At 38.2% G+C, this 13,861-nt stretch overlaps 1 protein-coding gene across 2 annotated transcripts in view; it reads right to left on the reverse strand.

Annotated features, from left to right (window-relative positions):
• Positions 1-6,405, reverse strand: part of USP38 (ubiquitin specific peptidase 38) — a 47,366-nt gene extending 40,961 nt beyond the window's left edge. For both annotated transcript variants that reach the window (XM_010338642.3, XM_003928019.4), the window contains exons 1-2: positions 5,176-6,405; positions 3,478-3,613 (exon numbers count right to left, since the gene is read on the reverse strand). In XM_010338642.3, the coding sequence (XP_010336944.1) occupies positions 3,478-3,613; positions 5,176-5,857 (818 nt within the window). In that variant the 5' untranslated portion in view covers positions 5,858-6,405. The remainder of the gene's footprint in view (positions 1-3,477; positions 3,614-5,175) is intronic.
• Between the last annotated feature and the right edge of the window lie 7,456 nt (positions 6,406-13,861).

The raw sequence follows: 13,861 nt of genomic DNA on the forward strand, positions 1-13,861 counted from the left end.
ATTGGGAAATTTCACATAGAAAACTGGATTTCAGGCTTCTTTTGAAAAATCACATCAAACAAGACTGGATTCCAATTTCCTCACATCAATGGACAACTGGAGTTGATGATCAGTTTTCTCTTTCAGAAGGTGCTTATGTATCCCATTCCTTATCATTTCACTTATACCTGGCCTATTTCATATTTTAATATTATCTGTTTGGTCCTGGTATGGTATTTGCATTTGCATTTCTATGGATTATGGAAAATGATTGTGAAACATGATCACTGCTATATTTGGGAAAGTATAGTGCACGGGGAGGTATAAAGTGGAAGGAGTGGTAAAAACAATTATCACTATCCCTTTCAGTTACATTTTCTATATAAGAATAATTACTTTATGTAGGTTATGGGTAGATAGGTTCACACAGGAAATACTGGAAATGTAACACAAAAACTGAGTCACAACTCCCCATAGAAACAAATAGGTACAAATTAATTTCCAAATACATCTTGAAAAAAAATCCTAAATTGGGTACTATGACTGTTTTTGAAGAGACTAGAAAATTAAGATGACTAAATGCTAAGAAGTGGAATTTGCATTCAACTTGGCAGTGGAAGTTACTACAATGTTTTTATTAGAAGACAAAAATCAGGAGTCCAGAAGATTGAGAGAAGAAAAGTCAGCCACAGCTAGCAAAAAGACCAACTAAAAAACTATGCAGAGAGGAAAGCCTGATTTCTTCAAGATAGTGGAGATAGAATAAGTGTCATTTTAATAAATGTCCTTAATAAATAATCCAAAGGACTTATTAATTATGTTAATCAAAGGAAATAAAATAAAAGAAAGGATGGAGTGGAAAATTGCTTATAGGTTTGTGACCAGATATCTAGAATTAGTGTCAACTTAAGTTAAAAAAAAAAGGAAAAAAAAAAAAAACCAACATCAGTCCATGAAGATAAGTTCTGCCTTTAAGTGAGTGGCCCTAAGTGACAAACTTGACTACTCTGCTTTGTTTCTTCATTGGTGACTATATTGTAACTCTAAGTTCAAATACAGAATTCACTGTTTATTACCTGAATGAGATAGGGTACATTATTTAACCTCTCAGTTTCCTCAACTATGAGATGGGGCCAACAACAGTACTGATTTCAAAAGACTGTGGTGAGTATTAAATAATTTATGTCATGTAAAGAAAATCTGCTACTATGACCCTATGCAATGAAAGTGATGGACTAACTAATCTCCAATTTCACTTCCAGCTATAAAATCTATAATTTTCTGAATCTGTTTTATCAGGAGGAAATATAAGTTATAAAATATTCATTCCAAAGAGAAAGAGACTTTATTGCTGCTTCAGTCACACTGACAAAAGCATGTTGCTGCTAAATAGGGCACAGAAGGAGTTTCATTATGAGGACATGAACAAGATAAGAGTTTCTTAACAGAACAATGAGAACTTTACATAAAGACTTAGAAGTCAACCACATACAGATCAGAACTGATAAAGTGATGATAATAATGGGAAGAAAATAAAAAGGATACAGAAAGAAATTCCTAATAATATGGGGTCAGAGACAAGAATTTCAAGAACAATGAATACGAAGACCTCGAGGAGATGAGAATAAAAATATAGATTGCCAAATACAGCAAGGGGATCATCATAAATGAAAAGCAATGAGGCTATAGGTCACATAACAGGAAAAACATTTACACAACGTTTTCTCAAACATACAAAGTACTTTGACAAACCTTGGAAAGTCAAAGTAAAAGCTACAGATAAATTGATTCAATTATGTTTAAGAACACAAGAAGAAAGAATAAACGCTAGACGTGGAAGACCTTTTTAAACAAGCGAAAAGGGGGAAAATGTGGAGAAAATCAAAGTCCCTAGAGTTTGTGTTACAAAGAGTGAAATTAGTACAAATGGAGCTGAGAACTCAATATGAATACCTCAGTTTATATGTTACCTTATGATTATAATTTTATAACAAGGGCACAGAAACCATTTTGTCCAAATCCTTATATTGTATTTAAATTAGCTTAATATACACACACACAAGAAAAGAATTAAACCACAGAAACTGGCAGGTATTAACAGGTAGACATAAAAAACTCAATTAGAAAAAAATAGTAATTGAAATAAAGGAACGCAGTAACTAAGATCCACAGATGAGCACCTTTGAAGAGAAAATTAGTGAACTATAAAATAGCACTGATATTCTTCCACTCAGATATCCACAGGTTTGCTTCTTCACATCCTTCATGTCTTCACTTCATGGTCACTTCAGTGAAGCCTTCTTCATCCATCTTATTTAAAATTGCAAACCACTTCCCCATAATCTATCCCCTTCCTGACTACTCCTATCCCTCTTTTTATCTACTTTTTTCCCAAGCATGTATCACTATCTAACATACTAAATTATTTTACTTGTCATATTTAATTAAATCTAAAACAAAATCAATTTTAAGATGCATAATTAGCTTATGTACCACTAAGGCAAGAAAAGTCATGCCAATTTAACTAGGACACGAATGACTGGGCATTTCTACATTTAAATATCTTTGAAATTAGAAGGCATGTTGGAATCAAAGAAGTGTGTTATTAAATTACTGTCTGCCTCCCCAACTAGAATGCAAGCCCATAAAGGCAGATATTTTTATTAGTTTGTTTGAGGACGTTTTGAACACTGCCTGGCACTCATGGTAGTGTGTACTCAATAAGTGTGGTTTGAATAAATGAATGAATGACTAAATAAAAGTGACAAAGTGCTGAGAAAGGCAAATAAGATTATACCTAGAACTGTAAGAATAAAACTATAGAACATTAAGGATAAAGAGAACATAAAAGTTTCCAGGAAAGCTGACTACACACAAAGGAGTAACAATCAGATTGACAGTTGACTTCCTACCAGCAATAATAGATGCCCAAAGGTAACACAGTATTATTTTTAAAATGCAAAGAAAAAATGGCTATCAAGTTAGAATTCCGTATCTTGCAAAATCATCGATTTAAAACTGAGAAAGAAAAAAAATTCAAACAGGCAAAGGCAAAGAGCGTATTACCCATTGAGCCTGGTTGAAAGAGAAAGTAAAGTATATACTTACAAAAGAAAGAAAGGAAAGAAAGAAAGGAAAGAAAGAAACAAAGAAAGAGGGGGAAAAACGCAGAAGAAATAGGTTGCAGGAAACAATAATGAGCAAAGAAATTAGTTATACTATATAATGATAACCCAACCAACTTCTGAGTGTATAATATGTGTATATGCGTGTATATTTCGGGAATTAAAAAAGCTGAATTGAAAATAGATTTGTGAATTATTGGAATGCCTGTAAACACTATAAGGTAAACAATTCCAATCTATTTGGAGAATCTTTATACATGTGATTCCATGATTTCAGTTTTAAACATTCATAAGTTTTTCATTACTCACAAAATACAAAGTATTTCCTCTTCCCAAATCTACAATTACCATTAATAGCGGCATGAAGAAGTACCTGCAAAGGGCTTGGGTCATACTTGCATCTTTTACATTTGGATCTGTAGTAAGGCTCCTGATGAGAACGGTAATCATCTGAAGAGGAATATGCTGCACAAGGCTTGCCAATGCTACAGAAGGTTCAAATGATGCATCTGTTTTTTCAAAAAAGAAAAGGAAACACGGCAAGAAGGTTCAAGTATTTAAAAAGAACACCACTTTCCAAAAAAGAAAAGGAATTGCAGCAAAGGCGTTAATTAGGAAGGAGTTATTATGCTACACCCTCATGGGTAGACTCTAATTTACAAGCAATGTTAAATTACAGGAATGAAAGATTAAGAGTGAACAGAAATGATCACTCATACTATAGACAGAATACTGAAATATTTTGCCATGGTTAGTCAATAAGTTACTTAAATTTTTCACAATTTATTGAGTTACTGTTGCACTAAAATATTCACTTGTAAATCAATCAGAAAGAAAATATAAAGAAATATAAAGTATCATTTCAATTCCTACTTTAGACCCTCCAAAATAACTTGAAACTATTAATCATTTCATTGCTCTAAGGAAGATTTAAAAAAATCTCTTAAAGTAGAAATTAAGGTGACCTTTGGGGGAACTTTGCTTGAACTATATACAAATTAAGCAAATAGGCACCTTTCCTGCTACAGTTGAAAAAATTTTGGGGGAACCTAACTGTCATGACAACATAGGCAATAGATGTAAAATTACAATAAGAAAAAAAAAAAGCAACTCAGATACTGCAAATACATCGTTTGTAATTCTTTCATAAATATATTAAATTCATCAGAACATAGGACGTTTGTTAAAACTCTACCTTTACTTCTGGTTCTTAAGATAAAAAGAGGACACGTCCCTCACAAGTTCAATTTTGAACAGCCAGACAGTCCCCATTGGTGGTATAAATGAGGCAGAATGCTTGTACCAAGTAGAGCGGAAATGAACATGGTTTTGAATGTATTATCTCACAACCTACAGACTTGAAAGTCCACGACAGAACAAGGAATGTAGAGGTACTGGTAAAATATCTCGGCGAGAAAGCGTGTTCTAGGCAAGTATCATGTGACCCTTCTCTGCTTTCCGAGGATGCAGTTCATGGGCACAAAAGTAAATATTTAAATCCACGTACTATTCCTTCCCTCCTTCTACCTGTATCCCTCCTTTGTCTACTACGTAGATACTGGATTATCGCAGTATTTAAAAACTTCACCGTTAACTGCGATAATCCAGTAATAAAACAAACTGCATAATCCATTAATTCCAAAATAAGGGAATAAAAAAATGGGGGAAAAACTCATTACAAAATATGAGAGATACGTACAACAAATACTATGGTAAACATCATGCTACCATTAGTCACTAATGAATGGAAGCTTTCTGCAGTAGCTGTCATCCTCAAAGCATTCCAAATAACTTGAGCAGAGGCTGGGTAATTAAGCAACTTGTTTACTGCCAAAGGTCTTGGACCTGGACGTTCTCAAACTTTAAAATGGGAACACTGCCTATTTTAAAAGTACGAAGTGACATCCTGAATAAGGTAGTGAATGTTAATAAATTTGGGATAAGGGTATTAGGATTTGCTCACCCTTAAGAATGTTTTCAGGGCAGAAGGCAAACATGGTGTGAATATATGTGTGCAAGAGTGACATATACTGAATTTTTATGAGATATTCTGAAAGATAATGACCCTTACCTGTGGAAGAGATGCTTGCAAAAACTTCTTGCAGGGAAGGCAGTAGGGTGGCAGGCTCGGCCTTCCAGATGTTCTGCAGCAAGTTACTCACTTTTGTCACCTGGGAGACATATTCCCGCAGCTCTCTCTCCTGCGTGGACACGCACTGGAAGTGGCTTATCGTTCGAACCAGCTGCTGACAGAAGGTGATGGACAATTTCCCCTTGGGGATGCATTGCACGAAGTCGGTCAGAAGATCGCTTAGTCGGGCACAGAGCTGCGGCTCTGGCCTCTCACACACCATCCGTAACACCTCTACCTGCAGGAGGCTGAAGAGATCCAGCACCGACGGACAGCTCATAATCAGCTTCAGGCCGTTGTGAATGTAGTCCAGGATGGCTACGTCCTTCCTGTCCAGAGAGTGGTAGCCCTGCTGAAGGAGGCTCAACACGAAGGTCTTGTTGAAGAAGGACTCGAACTCTGGCCGGTGGTACCGTGCGTAGGCCTCCAGCACCTGGTGCCCCACCTGCCGCTGGAAAGTGTCCTGGCCCTCCAGGATGAGCCGGGTCGTCAGGTCAAACATGGCCTCGCACTGCGCCTTGTCTAGCCAGTGCTCCGCCGATTCCACCACCTTCCGCACAATCACCCGCTTGAGGGGCAGCGGATGCGAGGAACTCACCAGGCCCTCCAGGATCTTGTCCATTGTCGCCACGCTGCAAGGCCAGGGCCAGGGGATAAGGAGCCGGTGGCGGCAGCCCAGAGGTGGGGCAGGAGAGCCCCGGGGCGGAGGTGAGCTTGGAGCGCCGCAGCAGCAGCGTGAAGGGCCACCAACACCGCCGCCTCAGCAGCCACATTTATCGGGCGGGGAGACCCATCCAAGCCGGGGCGGGAGCTGGCGAGCCTGGAGAGCGTAAGAACCGACACCTGCGGCTGGCCTAAGGCGCCAGAGGCCGGTTTTCCGCCGCCGCCCCGGGCCCTCGATCCCTCTTAGCATCAGCGCGGAGGAGCCAGCCCGGGCCCCCTCGGCGGCGTCGGCGGGCGCTCAGGGACCCGGGCTGCGAGCCGGTGCGGGGAGGACGCGAGCCTCCGGGCTCCGAGTCAGGTGTGGGCGTCCAGCCTCCGGCAGGTGGTGAAAAGCCGGCCCCAGGCTGAGTCAGGAGGCGCTGTCACGGAGGGTGCCGGGATCAGCCGGGGAGAAGAAAACGAAGCGACACCCTCTGACCCGGATTTTGAAGTGCCGGCAAACAGGAAGTGGAGGACCTAGGGACCTCCGGAAGGGACCGCCCCTCGTTTCCTCCTTCTCTTCCTGCTCCTTCCCCTCCGTCCCGACTCTTAGATTCCCCTTCCCCGGCGCTCGGACCCTCCTTCCCGCCCCGCCGCGCACGTGTGGCACTTCCGCGTCACTGGAGAGTGTGTCGAGTCACAGGCGGTCTTCCGCGCGGAGCGTCCCTGGGTGGACGCTGCTCGGATGGCTGCGACTGTAGGATTCTCACCGGCTAGTTTCCGTCGGTTCCGCCTGGGTCAGGTTACTCGTGAGAACTCGAGAAAGTGCTATTGATGTGAAATCCGAGGAAAAGAGCATTTAGGGGAAAAGTAAGGAAAACTCAAAATTCGGATTGAGAAGTCTTTGCCCTGGCCCAATGCGTCTAGAGTTGCGCTTGCGCACCTAAATGCGACGTTATTAAAGTAAGAGCAATACCGATGGCATACCTACCATTTAGCGACCATCAGTATCAGTTGCAGGCCTGTAGTAAAGACCCAGTTCGTGAGCTTTTATACCATATCAAAATTGTAAGCTGTCCAAAAAAATGTGAGGAGAGTAAGGAAAATGGCGTATTAGAATCAAAGTGTTTTTATACCTGTGTCATACGAAAGAGTACGTTGAAAACAGAAAACCAGGTCGAAATAAATACCATAAAACTTAATGTATATGTTGACACTGAAGATGGTTTACAATAGGAAAGAATAGATGCAGTCATCATGCTTGTTCTCTTTCATGCCAGATTCCAAAGATTCACAATAAGAATTTAAACTTTAATCAGAAGTCTTTATATTGGAAAATATTGCCTAACTATACCTCCTTCAGGCTTGGTTAATATAGTTGTGAAATTAGACATTAAGGCCCTGTAATACAGACAATTTAAAGAAATAGGTCATTTAAAATGTCCAGTAGAAAAATGAACAAAATTCTGTTATTTCAATTTGCTAAGTAATTTTTTTTTCTTTTTAACCAAGTTACAAACACGATTACAGTAATATATTTAACACGTTGATTATGGTAGCCTTAAGAAGAGCAGTTTAGAGGAGACAGGAGCTGGGTAAAAGGGAACTTAAGACCAAGTTGTTTTATAGGAAGACACTGAAGATAAAAGAGAATTGAAGTAATTGATCTATCAGTCATGCTAGAGACAGGAATGATTTTGGAGCTTTCCTTTTTCCAATAGGCAGGAGGTAGAGGTACAGAGATGTTTGTCTTTACTGGGAATAGTGCCACAGTGAAAGACAAAAATAATATAGAAAATAAAATATTAAGGAATTAAGCATTAAGCATCATGGATTTGAGATGGAGTGGAGGAGATTTGGAATTAGTCTTTGTGCTAACAAACTAACAGGATGAATGAAGATTGCTGAATAGTAGCAATGAAGTGATTATTCCAAAGCAGACAAGAAAAAAAATGATTAATTTAAAAGTTGACAGATTACTTTGATTTGTCTGTAACATTTTCTTCTTTCTGTTGATATTAGGTCTTGAAAAATTGAATGTTAACAAAATAATTTGTCTGAGAACATAATGCTATTAGTTTTCAGTCCATATAATATAAATTGCGTAATGTCATAATAGACCTGGTTTGCCACTGGTTAAAAAAAATTATGTATATAGTACGCTCTTTTATGTTTATAAGATTTCAATTGCAAGTGGCCAACTTTATTTTTTAACATAGCTAAAAATTCTATAATAATACCATGTTCCTTTTTAATATTTTAAAATATTTTCAGAAGTCTGTGGAAGGTTTTGTTACAGTGAGTCATGCCACTAATCATTGGATTAGTGGGTGCTATTGTAATGGGCTTTAAAATTTTGTATAAAGATTTAGTCTAAGGCCTCAGTTGCTAATTACATGGTTTTACAAATATCTTAAATCTGAGAATGGGAGCTGAGTGGTGGGGATGAAAGAGAAAAAGCACAGGATAGGGAATGATCATTTACTGAGCAACCTCTTTGTGCCCGGAATTCAATATATTATGCTTTATTCTTAGTTCCCAAAGCAGGGTTTGGAAGTAGATATTAATAGCTGCATTTTATAGATAAGGTACTGAAGCCACGAGAGGTTAAAAAAATGCTAAAGTCTGACTCTAGAGTCTTTATTATTTCCATTATACTATTAGATGAAAAGTGTGTGTGTGTGTGTGTGTGTGTGTGTGTGTGTGCGTTTATGTTTGTGATAAGCAAAGAGAAAAGGCAGTTCCAAAAGCAGTGGTTAGAGTTGGCCAACTGCAATAACATTATTATGAGGTTAGTTTTCTCCTAGGAAGTTTATATCACCTTATAGAATCAAAAGAAAACCAAAATGTATAGGTTAGAGAGGACTGTGATCAATAAATCATCATATGAAGTAATTACAAATAATCCCTGACTTTATGAAATTTATGTTCATATACTTTTTTTAAGCTGTAAAGAAAAACAGACTCCAACCGCTTTTTTTTTTTTTAATGACTTAAAGTGGACACCAAGCTAATCTCATGACCCTATTTCATTTAATGTTTTTCACAGTGTAGAGTTAAAGCAAGTTTATTAAGAAAGTAAAGGAATAAAAGAATGGCTACTTCATAGGCAGAGCAGCCTTACTGCCCTATTTTAAATCTTCAGTGCTTCTCATCTTAAAATTTAAATGGCTACTATTGACTTTAAGGCTCTACATAAAGTTGCTCTTGTGTCTTTTCCTCCCATTCTCTTCATTTACTATATGTGTACAGCCTTTTTCTGTCCTCTAGAATCTAAGCTTCATGAGGTCAAAAAACCCTTAATTTTCTTAGTTTTATCTAGCAGTTAGAACACTAGGGTAAACAATCTAACAATTTTTTTTCCTTTTTTTTTTTTTTTTTTTCTTGTGAAATGGAGTCTTGCTCTGTTGCCCAGGCTAGAGTGCAGGGGTGTGATCTCAGCTGACTGCAACCTCTGCCTCCCAGGTTCAAGCAATTCTCCTGCTTCAGTCTCCTGAGTAGCTGGGATTACAGGCATCTACCACCATGCCTGGCTAATTTTTGTATTTTTAATAGAGGTGGAGATTCACCATGTTGGCCAGGCTGATCTCGAACTCCTGACCTCAAATGATCCTGCCACCTCGGCCTCCCAAAATGCTGGGATTACAGCCATGAGCCACTGTACCCAGCCGAATCTAACAATTTTTTGAATGGATGAACTTTTAAAAAATGAAATGAAAAACATGGTTAAAAAGTCTTAAGGAATCTGCACAATTTCTCAGACTAAAAAATGAATGCAGCAGGGTCTTAGAATATAAAAGCATAGACAAAAGTTGATTGTACTTTTATGTACTAGCAATGAACACATGGAAACCAAAATTAAAAATACACCATTGGGCCAGGTGTGGTGGCTCATGCCTGTAATCCCAGCACTTTGGGAGGCCGAGATGGGTGGATTACCTGGGGTCAGGAGTTCAAGACCAGCCTGATCTATATGGTGAAACCCCACCTCTACTAAAATTACAAAAATTAGCCAGGTGCGATGGCACATGCCTGTAGTCCCAGCTACTCAGGAGGCTGAGGCAGGAGAACCCAGGAGGTGGAGGTTGCATTGAGCTGAGATCTCACCACTGCACTCCAGTCTGGGCGGCAGAGCAAGACTCTCTCAAAACAAAACAAAAAACAAAAAACCATTGATAATTGCTTAAAATAAAAACTACGTAGGTGTAAATCTGGCAGTGCATGTAAGGACTCATGCTGAAAACAACAAAACACTGATGAAAGAAATCAGAGATCTAAATAAATGACCATGTACATGGACAGGAAGACTTAATGATCCCTAAATTGATATACAGGTTTAACACAATTCCTATTAAAATCCCAACAAGGTTTTTTGTTTCTTGATATACAGGCAAGATTATTCTAAAATTTATTTGGAAAAACAAATCAGAATAGCTGCAATATTTCTGAAAAGGAGGAATTAAGTGGGAGGGATCATTTTACTTGTATTAGTTTGTTTTTATGCTGCTAATAAAGACATACCTGAGACTGGGTAATTTATAAAGGAAAGAAGTTTAATTTACTCACAGTTCAGCATGACTGGTGGGGGGGACCTCAAGAAACTTAAAATCATGGTGGAATGGGAATCAAATATGTCCTTCTTCACATGGCAGCAGGAAGGAGAAGAATGAGAGCTGAGCGAAGGGGAAAGCCTGTTGTAAAGAACTTACCAAGAACAGGATGGGGGAACCTGCCTCCATGATTCAAGTATCTCCACCTGTTTCTTCTTTCAACATGTGGGGATTATGGAAACTACAATTAAGGATGAGATGTGGGTGGGACACAGCCAAACCATATCACTAGCCAAATACAATACTCATTATATGCCAGGGTAATTAAGACAGTATGGTAATGGCAGAGAGATAGACACATAGATCAGTGAAATAGACAGCAATACCCTAGACCCACACAAATATCTTCAACTAATTTTTGTCAAAGATTCAAAAGCCATTAAGTGGAGGAAGGATAGTGTTTTCAACAAATGGTGCTGGAGTAATTGGATGTTGGTAGGCAAAAAAAGAAGTAAGAAAATCCTAAAACTGGGAGAAAACAACAGTACCATTGGACTATGCTGCCACAAGGTTTCATGGAAGCCCCAAACTTATTTGGTTAAATCTTAGAAAAAGTCCTGGAGGAATTCCAAACTTCAGGGGAACCCAGTTGTTACAATATGTAGATGAACTTTTAATTTCTTGGGAAAGGAAGGCCAAAGTATCAGAAACCAGCATAAGCTTGCCTAATTTCCTATAAGAAAGGGGATTGCGAGTCTCTAAGAACAAATTGCAGTTTGTAGAAAAAGAAGTTAAATATTTAGGACACCTGAATAGTGAAGAGACATGGATAATAAGCCCAGAGAGAATATCGGGAATAATAGGTTTGCCTTTGCCTAAGACAAAGAGAAAACTCCAAAAATTTTTAGGTTTAACTGGTTACTATAGATTATGGATTGACTCATATGTTTAAGAGACAAAAATTCTGTACCTTAAGTTACTGGAAGAGGAACCTGATCCCTTGCAATGGTCCGCAGAGGAAATTCAGGCAGTGAAAAAGTTAAAGCAGGCCCTCTTATTAAATAAATAGAGAATCCTTTCCCATTGCTTGTTTTTGTCAGGTTTGTCAAGGATCAGATGGCTGTAGATGTGTGGTATTATTTCTGAGGCCTCTGTTCTGTTCCATTGTTCTACATCTCTGTTTTGGTACCAGTACCATGCTGTTTTGATTACTGTAGCCTTACAGTATAGTTTGAAGTCTGGTAGCATGATGCCTCCAGCTTTTTTTTTTTTTTTTTTTTTCTTAGAATTGTCTTGGCTATGCAGGCTTTTTTTTTTGGTTCCATATGAAGTTTAAGGTGGTTTTTTCCCCCCATTTCTGTGAAGAAAGTCAGTGGTAGCTTGATGGGGATAGCATTGGATCTATAAGTTACCTTGGGCAGTATGGACATTTTCACGATATTGATTCTTCCTAGCCATGAGCATGAATTTTTTTTTTCATCTGTTTGTGTCCTCTCTTATTTCCTTGAGAAGTGGTTTGTAGTTCTCCTTGAAGAGGTTCTTCATATCCCTTGTTAGTTGTATTACTAGGTATTTTATTCTCTTTGTACCAATTGTGAATGGATTTCACTCAGGATTTGGCTGTTTGTCTGTTATTGGTGTATAGGAATGCTTGTGATTTCTGCACATCGATTTTTGTATCCTGAGACTTTGCTGAAGTTGCTTATCAGCTTAAGAAGATTTGGGCAGAAATGATGGGGTCTTCTAAATATACAGTCACATTGTCTGCAAATAGAGACAATTTGACTTCCTCTTTTCCTGATTGAATATCCTTTATTTCTTTTTCTTTCCTGATTGCCCTGGCCATAACTTCCAATACTATGTTGAATAGGATAGGTGAGAGTGGGCATACTTGTGCCAGTTTTCAAAGGTAATGCTTCCAATTTTTGCCCATTCAGTATGATATTGGCTGTGGGTTTGTCATAAATAGCTCTTACTATTTTGAGATACATTCCATCGATAACTAGTTTATTGAGAGTTTTAGCATAAAGGGCTGTTGAATTTTGTTGAAGTTCTCTTGTATCTATTGAGATAATCATGTGGTTTTTGTCTTTAAATGGTGTGGTGAAAACTGGCTAGCCATATGCAGAAAGCTGAAACTGGATCCCTTCCTTACACTTTATACAAAAATTAACTGCAGATGGATTAAAGATTTAAACATAAGACCCAACACCATAAAAACCCTAGAAGAAAACTGAGACAGTATCATTCAGGGCATAGGCATGGGCAAGGACTTCATGACTAAAACACCAAAAGCAATGGCAACAAAAGCCAAAATAGACAAATGGGATCTAATTAAACTTAAGAGCTTCTGCACAGCAAAAGAAACTATTGCTAGAGTGAACTGGAAACCAACAGAATGGAAATCTTTCTTTCTTTCTTCCTTTCTTTTTCTGTCTTTTTCTTTCTTTCTTTCTTTCTTTCTTTCTTTCTTTCTTTCTTTCTTTCTTTCTTTCTTTCTTTCTTTTTCTTTCTTTCTTTCTTTTTCTTTCTTTTCTTTCTTGTTCTTGTTCTTGTTCTTCTTGTTCTTCTTCTTCTTCTTCTTCTTCTTCTTCTTCTTCTTCTTCTTCTTCTTCTTCTTCTTCTTCTTCTTCTCGTTCTTGTTCTTCTTGTTCTTGTTCTTATTTTTTCTTCTTCTTCTCCTTCTCCTCCTCCTCCTCCTTCTTCTTCCTCCTCCTTCTTTTTTCTTTCTTCTTCTTCTTCTTCTTTTTTTTTTAAAATCTACTCACCTGACAAAGGGCTAATATCCAGAATCTACAAAGAACTTAAACAAATTTACAAGAAAAAAACAGCTCCATCAAAAAGTGGGCAAAGGATATGAACAGACACTTTTCAAAAGAAGACATTTATGCAGCCAACAAACATGGAAAAAAACTCATCATCACTGGTCATTAGAGAAATGCAAATCAAAACCACATTGAGATACCATCTCATGCCAGTTAGGATGGTGATCATTAAAAAATTAGGAGATAACCAATGCTGGAGAGGATGTGGAGAAAGAGGAATGCTTTTACACTGTTGATTGGAGTGTAAATTATTAGTTCAACCATAGTGGAAGACAGTGTGGTGATTACTCAAGGATCTAGAATTGGAAATACCATTTGACCCAGTAATCACACTACTGGGTTTATACCCAAAGGATTATACATTATTCTATTATGAAGACACATGCACATGTATGTTTATTGTGGCACTGTTCACAATAGCAAAGACTTGAAACCAACCCAAATGCCCATCAATGATAGACTCAATAAAGAAAAGGGGGCACATATACACCATGGAATACTATGCAACCATAAAAAGTATGAGTTCATGTCCTTTCCAGGGGCATAGATAAGGCTGGGAAAAACCATCATTCTCAGCAAACTGACACAAGAACAGAAAACCAAACACTG

The sequence above is a fragment of the Saimiri boliviensis genome, chromosome 3 (assembly GCF_048565385.1).
Source record: "Saimiri boliviensis isolate mSaiBol1 chromosome 3, mSaiBol1.pri, whole genome shotgun sequence".
NCBI lineage: Eukaryota > Metazoa > Chordata > Mammalia > Primates > Cebidae > Saimiri > Saimiri boliviensis.